Below are 12,875 nucleotides of genomic sequence, written 5' to 3'. Positions count from 1 at the left end.
ATCCTGGAAGCTCTTCAACAAAATAGCTCTATTTTTCAAAAAATATGGAAAAAATGAGAAATGCATCCCATGGCAATTTCCCCTCCTACTGGTCTGAAAAGAAATGATCTGCTCTTTGTGTCTAAGTGACTCCTTAGATACGTTCCTCTTCGTTTTCAAATTACTGCCAGAAAGCTCTGCGTTTGATCACACCTATCACAGACCAATTACAGACAGAAGAAAAATGTGTAATTTATGCTTCGAAACATGCCCTTTATTTTAAAATTTTTAATAAAAACATCAATCTCCTAATAACCTTTGTCATCTGGAGGAACTCGGCGCAGGTAAGTGGCTCCTCCTGGGGAAGCCGGCAAAGCGGCGTGCTGCTCATTTCTTCCAGAATGGCATCAATGCGAAACTCCATCAGATCGTTGACTCTGTCAAGCAGCAATTCCAGGTCCTCTTTGGAAAAAATAAAAGTGAATACAAGGGATGAAGCACTTTTCTTTTTTCAAAAAAAAAAAAAAAATGTACACTGCCAAACTGCAGTGGTGAAATCAGGATTATGGTCACTGGGGACCGCTGTGTCTCGCTTGGGTTTCTCACACTGTCCTTCCTCTAACTGGTTTCCCGGCTCTGGCTCTCTCGACCTGCCTCTCCCTGACTCAAGACTTCAAGGACTGGCTCGAATGCATCTCCCTCAGGAGGCTTCCTGTGACTCTGCACATATTCGAATTGCCCCCTCCTCCTGCGCTGGCACTGACCCCTGAGCATCCTTCTAGCTCTACGTGCGCCATATTGCCTACTCATCTACTCATGTGTCTTTTCTTCTTCTAGAATTCCTCTTTGTCATCCTTGCTTGTTCAACACAGCTCTGTACCTATTCCTCAGGAGGTATTCAACAGGTAATTCTCTGTTAAGATTTTGTTTTTAAGTAATCTCTACACCCAACATGGGGCTTGAACTCACAACCCCGAGATCAAGAGTCACATGCTCCACCAACTGAGCCAGCCAGGCGCCCCAACAGATATTACTGAAGTGAAACAATTCCCTCGGTTTTTTTTTTACTGTTAGTATCATAAGGTATATTTATTTTAAGTTGTGCTGAAGTAATATTGAACACTAAGTTCCACTGACAGAAAGGTCAATTCCAGAGGAAATTAACACTTTTACATCAAAAGTAGGAATGATGGTTAATAAAGCTCTATCTAAGGGATAATATGGTTTTCAACGGATACCACAGAGTAAATTCTCTTTTCTTCTGATACGGTTTTCATCTAGGAAATGAAGTTAAAATTGAATACAGGAAAGTCCATGTTATATACTCATGATGTATCAAAGATGTAAAATGTTCCCTTAAATAAATACCTTTACTTCCTATAGAATAAGGCCTTAAAAGTTTTCAACCATTTCTAAGTTAATATCAAGATGCCAAGAAGTTTTGCCTGGTAAGCTTATTTCCAACTAGAAGAGAGCCAACACTTTTAGGTAAGCATGAATGCTCAATAAAATTCTTTACTGTTTCTGATTCTATAAAGCTTCTTCGAGGACATCTGCGAGCCACCCCATCCCCCAAGATGTCCACATCCTAATCCCCTTCAAATGCTACCTGATATGGCAAAGGGGACTTTGCAGATGTGATCAAGTTAAGTATCTTGAGATGTAGAAACTGTCCTAAATTATCTAGGTGGGAATTATCTACACTAGGTGGGAGCAGTGTAGCCATAAGAGTCCTTATAAGAGGAAAGAAGGAGAGTCAAAGTCCATGGAAACAGAAACAGAAGGAGATTTAAGAATACTATGTTACTGGCTTTGAAGATGGAGTGACCATGAGCCAAAGGATGTAGGTGACCTCTGGAAACTGGAAAGGATTCTCTCCCCCAAAGCCTCCAGAAGGAACTATCTGTGCTGATACCTTGATTTTTAACTCCCTAAGAGTCATCTTGGACTTCTGACATCCATCTCAGATCCTTCATGTAAATCGCAAAAAGAAAACGGAATACGAGAACTAAGGAGAGCTTCTTTAGAAGCTAGCTCCTGTCCCAGGTAACATAATAATAAGACATCCAAATGCAAACATTCTAATCCTAATATTCTCTAGGGAGAATAGTACTAAAGTATAGCTTGGTAGAGCCTGTTCTAACTTGGTTGTGATAACTCTTATTATGAAGTCTTCATACCTTTTATTAAATATCTCCTTCTAGAATGTTAGCCTATTTCCTCCTGTTGTAGTTCCCAGGGAGCTGTATTTTGGAAAGAATATTGTTTTGGAGGCAAGGAAACTGGGTTCTAAACTCACCCTTACTGCTTACATCTATATCACATTAGCAGTCACCCAGCATCTCTGGATCACAGTTCTCCAACTTTAAATTGACCATCTTATTGAAAGTCGAATGTCCAATAGTAAGTATGATTTTTAAATGCAGTTAATCTCTGGGAGATAAAATTAAATAGTGAATACGTATAGTTTCCAGGAAATTAATGAGTTCGTGTATTTTGGTAAAATTCCCTAAGGAACAGCTTAAGAATAACGGTCTCATTTCATTATTTATATCCCAGTATCTAGAAGAAATTATACAATAGACGTTAAGAACACAGCCTTTCAAAAATGAGAAATAATAACTATTCAGACAGACTTACTGATCTTCGCAAAAGTGTTTTTTAAGTACGTCTCAATGTTCAGTGATGTCCAGGTCAGTGCAGCCAAGCCAGGCTGGAGAGCTTCGTCCACTTTAGCCAAATGAGGGACCATCAGTTGCTCTATGGTGGGAGGCATTTTTGACTTCACTCTCTGGTATTCGGCCAGCATCATCTGCAATGAAATGGAGGTCAAATGATCAATGAATACCACACTTCTACTATATCATTTTTTTTCTTATCCAAAAGGATGGCTTTTAGTTAAAGTCCAGCTGTAGGGCTCCAACAGTAGCCCGGCAGGTAGAGTGGCCAAAACAACACAAGAATGGGAGAGGCAAAATCTCTCCCTAAATACAAATTCCTAATCCAATAAAATACAGCTGAGAGAAATTAAGAGTAGGAGTTTCTCACCCCTTCCCCTGTCCAAAAAGGGGAGAAAAGTTCTAAGGTCAAGTGACTTTCTAGTGACTTTCAAGTGACTAGGTTACCAATGACTTAGTCTGTGCATCACTAAGCTCATTCATTCAACTTTGTATCCTGGCACCACACACTTCCTACTCCTCTGGGCAATTCCTGTGGACCATACTCATCACCCAAAATGCTGGGGTCGCCAGAAATCTGCCTCAGCCCAAAGGAAACAAAAGCAAAAATGAACTATTGGGACCTCATCAAAATAAAAAATTTCTGCACAGTGAAGGAAACAATCAGCAAAACTAAAAGGCAACCAACAGGATGGGAAAAGATATTTGCAAATGACATATCAGATAAAGAGTTAGTATCCAAAAGCTATAAAGAACTTATCAAACTCAACACCCAAAAAACAAATAATCCAGTGAAGAAATGGGCAAAAGACATGAAGAGACACTTTCCCAAAGAAGGCATCCAGATGGCTAACAGACACATGAAAAAATGCTCAACATCACTCATCATCAGGGAAATACAAATCAAAACCACAATGAGATACCACCTCACACCAATCAGAATGGCTTAATTAACAACTCAGGTAACAATAGATGTCGATGAGGATGTGGAAAGAGGATCTCTTTTGCACTGCTGGGGGGAATGCAAACTGGTACAGCCACTCTGGAAAACAGTATGAAGGTTCCTCGAAAAGTTAAAAATAGAACTACCCTACGACCCAGCAGTTGCACTACTAGGTATTTATCCAAAGGATACAGGTGTGCTGTTTCGAAGGGGCAGAGGCACCCCAATGTTTATAGCAGCATTATCGACAATAGTGGAAGTATGGAAAGAGCCCAAATGTCCATCGACAGACGAATGGATAAAGAAGATGTGGTATATATATACAATGGAATATTACTTGGCAACCAAAAAGAGTGAAATCTTGCCATTTGCAACAACATGGATGGAACTAGAATATATTATGCTAAGCGAAATTAGTCAATCGGAGAAAGACAAATATCATACGACTTCCCTCATGTGAAATTTAAGATACAAAACAGATCAACATAAGGGAAGGGAGGCAAAAATAATATAAAAACAGGGAAGGGGACAAACCATAAGAGACTCCTAAATATAGAGAACAAACTGAGGGTTGCTGGAGGGGTTGTGGGTGGGGGGGGATGGGCTAAATGGGTAAGTTAAGGGGCATTAAGAAGACACTTGTTGGAATGAGCACTTGGAGTTATATGTAGGGGATGAATCACTGGCTTCTACTTCTGAAATCATTATTGCGCCATATGCTAACTAACTTGGATGTAAATTCTAAAAAAGAAAAAAAGAAAAAAGAAAAGAAATCTGCCTCAGCCCATTGCTGGAATCGTAAGCCAAATCTTTTTTTTTTTTTTTTTTAAGGTATCTATATATTTTTGAGAGAGACAGAGACAGTGTCAGAGGGGGAGGGCGGAGAAAGAGGGAGGACACAGAATCCCAAGCAGGCTCCATGCTCAGCGCAGAGCCTGATGCAGGGCTCGAACTCACAAAACCATGAGACTGTGACCTGGGCTGAAACCAAGAGTCAGACACGTAACCAACTAAGCCACCCAGGAGCCCCACACCAAGTCTGGATGTAAGACCCAAAGCATATAAGGAGTCAGGAACCAGCATTGATCCCACCAAATGTCATGGCTTTAGGTATCATCTGTATGCCAAAGACAACTAAATTCACATCTCAGCCCAGATCTCGCTCCTCAAATCCAGAAGGAAACAAGGCCTAAGCCTATTCAATATCTCCAATTGAATATATAAAAGACATTTCGATTTAACATGTCCAAAACTGGAAGTTTGTTCTTCCCCAAAACCTTCTCTGCCCACAGCATTCTCCATCTCAGCTGACGGTGGCTTCTGTCTGTCTCTCCCGCCCACAGGCAATCCATCAGGATATCTTGTTTGTTCCATATTCAAGAGATCCTATATCTGACCTGTTTACCATATGCAGTGCTACCACTATCGCTGACTCTCCTCTAAATTACTATAACGGTCTACCGTTGTCTCCCTGCTTCCACTAATGCCCCGTACAGTCTGTGCTCCATTTAGCAGCAAGAATGACCCTTTCAAAATGTAACTCAGCCTGGGTAATACCTCTGCTTACATAGCCACTTGCCTTCCCATCTCATTCAGGGATACAAGTTCTTATGTTGGTCTACAAAGATCTACCCAATCTGGTCCCCATCACTTCTTTGATCTCATCTCTAATCATTCTTCTCATCCCTTCCCTACTCTTGCCCTACTGTCATCCTTGCTGGTCCCTAGCCTCAGGTCCTTTGTATCCCCTTCAAATAATTACTCGAATGCCATCTTCTCAATTCGGCCTGTCCTGAATACCTACTTCATATTGTAAACCATCACCAAAAACCACCCAAACATTTTATCCTTGTCCTGCTCCATTTTTTCCCATAGTGCCTATCACGTTCTAATAAACTATGTAATTTTATCTATTTAGAATGTTCATTGCTTATTTTCAGTCTTACCCAACTAGAATATAAGGACAAGAGTTTCTATAGAAAATTCTCTTCAAGAATTTTGTCTGCTTTGTCCGATGCACCTGAAAGGAGGTGATCCATCAATATTTCCCTAATTTATTAATTAGTTGTTATCAGAAGGAGTGCTCGTGATTACAAACTCATGGGTTCTGTCCTACAATGAAATTTACCTGTTGTATAATATTGAACTGTGTCGGTATTCTGTTCATATATTACCATTTGATAAATTTTTTTAATGTTTATCTTTTATTTTTGAGAGAGAGAGAGAGAAAGTGCGGGGGAGGGACAGAGAGAGAGGGAGACACAGAACTTGAGGCAGGCTCCAGGCTCTGAGCTGTCAGCACAGACCTCAATGTGTGGCTTGAACTCACGGACCAGTCCGTAAGATCATTACCTGAGCCGAAGTCGGACACTTAGCTGAGTAAGCCACCCAGGTGCCCCATATATTACCATTTTAAATAAGACTAAAAGTACTTGCAGCCTACCTTTTTCATAAAGTTAGTATTAATAATAATTAATTATAAGAAAGTAAATTTAATGTACTTCTTAAATACAATTGTTTTTAAGCTCATATTTGTAATGTGCGTGTTGATATTAGTTTGTCATTAGATCAACGTTTACCCAAATGTTTTCCCTGAACTACTAGCCCTAAGAGATTCTATAAGGAAAAGTGTGGTCCCTGGATGAATAAGCTTGGAAACCACTGTATACATGATCCTCCTTCTTGGAAAGTCACAATTAAAATTAATAATTCTGCAAAAACCACAAGAAAGAAGTAAGAAACCCAACGGACTTTGTGAATTTTGTTAAACCCAACATTTTCCAAATGGACCACACAATCCTTTCTTCATACAATACTTTTCTGCAATTTCTCTATATCCTTTCAATTTCCATGAAAACCACTTTGAAAAAGCCTATGTTGGATGGTTCTATTAGCAGCTACTTATACATTTCCTCAATCAATTATCCACGGCTTATCTATTTTCAATGCCCATCACTTATTCTACCTGGAAAGCAAATCAGCAGACCTTCTACCTCTCACCTTAATCCTTTAACCCCATGAGATATTATTCATTTTATGATGACAAACTGAGGCTTCAAAGGGTAAAACAATTTGCCCAAAGATAATGATTTGTATCCAGATCAAACTGGTTTTAGAATCCATTCTCATAACTATTAGTCTATGTGGGCTCATTTCTTTCCTGTTTGAACTACACTCCAAGGAACAGATGAAGAAAACAAGTTCTCAGCATAACTGTGGGAACCTGGGAGCTCTGTTAAATATTCGGCACAATAACTCTGCAACATCTGAGATGGTCCTCCAACCTACCAAAATATCTGCTCTTACCAGTTACTCATGTTGCACACTTGTCCTCTTCTGTCAGACCCATTAACATTGGGGCAACCCGTAGCCTTCTACTCCACTTTATCTACATTCTATTCCTTGGAGATCTCATCCAAGACAATAACATTAAATACCAACTATATTTTAAGTTTATCTATTTTTTTTATTCATCTCTACACCAAACGTGGGGCTTGAACTCATGACCCCAAGATCAAGAGTTGCGTGCTCTTCCCACTGAGCCAGCCAGGTGCCCCTAAATGCCAACTATATTCTTAAAATTCTCAAAAAGAAAAAAAAAAATTTTTAAATAAATTTAATAAAAATAAAACTCTCAAAACTATGCCTTCCACTTTGACTCCTCCACTCTACTCCAGACTTACATATCTATCTGCATGGATAATATTTCCACTTAGATCTCTCAAAATCATCTTCTACTTCAGATGGACATTATTGATTTCCTCCTGTAGTTAGTTTTTACGATAGTTTATCGTAAAAACTATCATGCCTTTTGCTCCCACTTGAATTCTTGCAATGTCTTCCTGGTGCATTCAAACTTATCACCTGGGTTTACATGATCGGTGATGAGTTGGCCTCCACCTTCCCTACAGTCACATTCCCTCTCAATCTCCACCTCAGTCATCCTGAGCACTTGCTATCCCTCAATAGTGACATACCACCAGATTTTTTTTTTTTTTTTAATGCAAACTGGGCCTAGCCAGAAAGAGGAAAAAATTAAAGTACCATACCTTCATGTTACTGAAGTTCTTTTTGTATACATCCCGTTTCTGGAACAGGGCAGCCGCCAATGGTGACACTTCCAGACCCATCTGTGACATGCACTCTGTCTCTCTAAATAAGGTTAATATCTGCGGGTCAAAGTTTACAAACAATTCCCCCGTGCCTGGAGCCTTCACCAATAAAGATGCCTCAAGTCCTATGTGAATTTCTTCAATCTGTGTCAAGAGATCAACATTTTTACTATTAGAAAGTTCAGCGCCTCCACAGGGGGTCTAGCTCAGTCATTTCTGGGAATGATGACCAGTAAGTGTTCTTCCTTGGATTTGAGCTTCTCAAACTAAAGACGACACTCTTCTTCCAAGGTCAGTTTCAGAAAAGTGCCTTTGAGCTCTTGGTAGTGATACTATGCAGTCAATCTGACAAAACGCCTGGGTCATGACCCTCTCACACCCAGCAGGTAAGTGGACACTGCAGAGGCTTCTCAAAACCCGTTTAGCTCCCTGATACCGTCATGCCCAACTCATTATTCTTCCTAATAAAAGTTTTATTCAACCCACTAAATTCGGTTTTAGTTATCTAGAGACACTATGAATACCACCTTGGAGACCTCTCTGTTATTGGCTCAGGCACCAAGAGCTAAACCAGGAAAATGGGATAGCATTTTAGGGGGCCTGTAAGGCTGAATTTCATCCTCTGAGATACTTCCCGTCAATCTGCAAAGACATACAAGAGTGGGTAGGGTATGAAATACAATTTGATGAACCTAGGATAACCAAAGAAAATTTAAGATTTCGCTTTACAGAGACATACTAATGTTTAGCGACGCATCAAGGAAGTTAATGGATTAGAAAAAAGTCAGAAACCCTAATCGACTAGGTAAAAGAACCAACAAACAGGATCTTCTTTCTCTCTTAGGAGTTTGTAAATTAAATAAAAATGAGTTTCTGTTACCTGCCTTATAATTTTTTTCAAAATCAATCATTATTTTTCTTCATGGACATGGACCTGTCTTATGAAATACCCACAAATCCAACTTTCTACAGGAATAAAATCTGGCAGAGGGTTTCCTCTTGACCTGGCAATGAAGACGTCTTTGAAGGGCACACATGTAGAGACTCACCTGTTGAAGCCATGCCCTGTGGTAGAGAACTTCAAACTCCAGGAGGACTTTGGCCACCCTGTTGTAACTGCGAATCACAGGCTTGGCTTCGGCTGTCTGTAGCACAGCCGGGTGCCCCTGGAAAAGCTGCATTGGTTGCTGAATCCTCTGGAAGAGCTGTCGGGCCCACAAAATCTTCCCAGCAATGGGAGGCTGATCTCGACCCAAAGGAGGATCGCATTTCTGCTTCGTATACAGCTTGGAGATCATATCGATGTCAGCCCCATAGTTTTCAAGAATACGCCGATATTTGTCATCAATACCAAGATTAGGTATATTCAACCTGAAAAAAAAAAAACAAAAAGTGAATGGTTTGAATGAATGGGAAGATACCTAGCAATCTCCTTTATTAAGATTTATTTTAGGGGCACCTGGGTGGCTCAGTCAGTTGAGCGTCTCTGGATCTCAGCTCAGGTTATGATCTCATGGTTCATGAGTTTGACCCCCCACATCAGGCTCTGCATTGACAGTGCAGAGCCTGCTTGGGATTCTTGCTCTCTCGGCCCCTCCCCCACTTGCACACTCTCTCTGTCTCTCTCCCTCAAAATAAATAAATAAACTTTAAAAAAAAAAAAAAGGTTCATTTTAAAACCTATGGCAATGGAGGGGTCCCTAGCTGACTCAGTCCGTTGAGCATCTGACTCTTGATTTTAGCTCAGGCCATGATCCCAGGGTCATGGGATCGAGCCCCACATCAGGCTCTGTAATGATACTGCAGAGCCTGCTTGGGATTCTCTATCTCCCTCTCTCTCTCTGCCCCTCCCCCGCTTACTCTTTTCTCTCTCTCTCTCTCTCAAAATAAATAAATAAACATTTTTTTAAAAACATACAGTAATGGAAAAAAATGAGATATTTGGTTGGCATATTTAAAAAATCAGAATAGTATCAATCCATCCATTATCTCAATAAAGTGGCTTTAAATAATAGTATTGGGATGCCTGGCTGGCTCAGTAGAGCATGTGACTCTTGATCTCGGGGTCACGAGTTCAAGCCCCACACTGGGCATAGAGTTTACTTAAAAAAAAAAAAAAAAACAGTATAAATCCTTAAAATCTAAGCAAAACCATTAACCTGGTAAGAATTTTTTTTAATTACTTAAACATTAAGTAATATTATGATAGACAATCACATGGTAGTTCAAAGCTAACAGGAAATAAAACAAACTCTTAACATCTGAAGAACTTAAAAACTCTGACCTTGTTATGCAGATTGTCGAGAAAGGATTTTAATTAATAATAACAAAATAAGCTAAACTGTGTTCATATGGCCCCAGTTTTAGAAGACAGAATAGAATCTGTTTCAAATTTTTACCTTTCAAATTTCTTTAACATACTTAGAGCTTGATTTGTGTTCTGAATCTTTTCAAATGTAACATCCATGAACTTCTGCAAGTCGTTCTGAAATAGAATAAAGTCTGATTGTAAACAGTGAATTCTCATTGGAAAAGTCCTCTTTCCTTTAATTTTTTTAGAGTACACATTCTTTAGTTTCAGATGTACAACATGTTGATTGAACCAGCACTCACCACATAGGCGTGGGCCACCGGCTGTCACCATAAGTTATTACAATATTATTGATTTTAAAAAGTCCTATTTAGCAACAAGACATAAGAGTTCCCCATTCTCTACGAGCACATACAATATAGGAAAAAGCCTAACAGAAAATTTAGTCCTCCCCTGAGCTTGAAAGATAAATGCCCAGAAGCCATAACAAAGAGGGTCTTGAAAGCCGGGGCAATCACAGGACCTGGCAGGAAGTCAGGCTCCATCGGCTTGGGTCAGATACAGGGCCTGGGGGGCAGGAAGCGGGGTTTTATCTCAACGTGGGGAGAGAAGTGGTGGGGTCCTAACACTCTCAACAGATCGCTGTAGAAAGCCACAGCCCTTGAAATGCAGCCCGGCCCAAGCAATAATTCTGTCCACAAGGTAGGGAAAGCAGCATGGGGGCTTGCCATCTGCCCAGAGTCATGAATGGATGGGATGAACCAGGCCCCCTGAATCAGGACCCCGCACCTCCTCTGTAAAGGGCCAGACAGTAACTTTTTTCAGCTTTGTGGGGCATAGGTCTCTTTCACAACCACTCACCTATCACCATGTGCAGAGGCAGCCATAGACAATCCATAAGCAAAGATGCATCAAGGGTTTGGCCCTTGGGCATAGTTTGCTGGTCCCTGCCCTAGAGCAAATGAAATCCTATGTCTGCATCACACCTAAAAGAGGGGTCTGAGTTTAAACTACACACGAGATGGGGGGTGGGGGAGGGGCAGTGTCTAACCCAAGAAATTCATATAACAGCTAGTCTGGAATAGCGACACCCCTGGGGCCCCAGCAGAAGAAATGCAAAACTACTCTGTAGAAACACTTCCAGAGCCCAGGAACATAAAACCACTACAGAAGAAGAGATTAGTAAGTAATTCCTAAGAATTTCAAAAGGAATGACTTAAATACCAAATTGTTAAGAAATACCTCTTTCATTAAGCCCTCAGATCGATTTTCCAAAATGATTTTCATTATGAGTTGTCCTGAGAACCTCACATATCTTACACTATAGTACAATTTTATGTAAAAAAAAAAAAAAAATCTCACCAAAAAATGAAGCACGTGATTCATTCTTGGTCATTCTAAGATTTAGTACAGTTGTCATTAAAATCTAAATTAATTCATTAAAGACAAAAAAAAAATTCATTATTTTCTATCTCATGCTTCAAGGTAAAGGTACAACCAATTCTTCTCAATTTTACCAGACGAAAATTTTAAGCCTCTACAATTCTAAAGGGATCATTAACTTACACACAACTGGCAAGCCAGTTGCATATGCAGTGAGAATTAGTACCAAGATGAGGTTGACTGTACACAAATCATTTGGCAAGACCAGTTGGAAATATCCAGGACACCACTGGAAACACTTAACACTTGAAGAAACATTGCTACCTGGGGGGCTCCCTGCCCCATTCAGCAAAGCCCCAAAGCTGAAGGATCACTACACCTATCACAATATATTCTTGCTCTCAATACCTCTCACTACTCCTACTAAAACTATATATACATATATATATACACACACACATATACCATTTTACATATGTTAGATGTTATACATATATTTTTTTTTTATAAATTTTTTTTTTCAACGTTTATTTATTTTTGGGACAGAGAGAGACAGAGCATGAACGGGGGACGGGCAGAGAGAGAGAAGGAGACACAGAATCGGAAACAGGCTCCAGGCTCTGAGCCATCAGCCCAGAGCCTGACGCGGGGCTCGAACTCACGGACCACGAGATCGCGACCTGGCTGAAGTCGGACGCTTAACCGACTGCGCCACCCAGGCGCCCGTTATACATATATTAAATGATGTTATTTCTTCTGCAAAAACCACATCTTAGGATTGAGAAATTGTCCTCCACTAAATAGTACAGTTAGCCTAACTAAATAAACATTCAAATGTTGTCACTACATTAAAAAAAAAAAAAAATAACTGTGTATAAACCATGAACAACTAGAATATTTGCAATGCCTCCATTACCTCCCTAGAACTACAGACAGCAGCTTTACTGAGCCCTAACATTTGCACCTGGTTTTCCTTGCTTTCCTACCCTGTGGCTTCACAAAGGCCTATGCTAAGCTCTGTATGAATATTTAAGACCTTGAATTAGTCTTCTTTTCCCTCTTCCTTAGGCCCATTCTGAGAGTCTTATGGAATCTTCATACTAGTCCTCTTACAAGTTCTGGGCTCTCGGGTCCTTCTCAGTCTTCTCTTGCCTCAGCTTGACATCTCAACAGCTGGTCCTTTGCTAAATACTGCCTTCCTCTGCCTGCTAGGCTCTGCCTGCCAGACTTCTAATGGCTCACCTGGTTCCGAGGCATTCGCTCTCTGACCTGTTAGCACCAGCATGAACCCAGGATTCCAGGCTCTGATCCCCTGGACACAACCCTGATCAAAATCACTCATGTACTGCCACCCCCCCCCATCACCACCACCCATGCCCTCCAGTCTTTATCTTGGAGACACCAGTTACTGGTCCCCTCTATCTCTTATCTCCAAGGCTCATCACCTCTGTCCCCAACTCTAACCAGAG

General features: G+C 40.5%; 1 protein-coding gene across 1 annotated transcript in view; it reads right to left on the bottom strand.

Moving 5' to 3' along the window:
* DNAH5 (dynein axonemal heavy chain 5) overlaps positions 1 to 12,875 on the bottom strand; it is a 286,976-nt gene that overhangs the window by 187,578 nt on the left and 86,523 nt on the right. The window contains 5 exon segments of the mRNA XM_045441848.1: positions 296 to 441; positions 2,620 to 2,791; positions 7,650 to 7,856; positions 8,762 to 9,083; positions 10,112 to 10,197. Coding sequence (XP_045297804.1) covers positions 296 to 441; positions 2,620 to 2,791; positions 7,650 to 7,856; positions 8,762 to 9,083; positions 10,112 to 10,197 — 933 coding nt within the window.

This window comes from Leopardus geoffroyi, chromosome A1 (assembly GCF_018350155.1).
Source record: "Leopardus geoffroyi isolate Oge1 chromosome A1, O.geoffroyi_Oge1_pat1.0, whole genome shotgun sequence".
In the NCBI taxonomy this organism is placed as follows: Eukaryota; Metazoa; Chordata; class Mammalia; order Carnivora; family Felidae; genus Leopardus; species Leopardus geoffroyi.
Note: the sequence above shows the minus strand (reverse complement) of the source record. Positions and strands in the feature narration are given on the sequence as shown.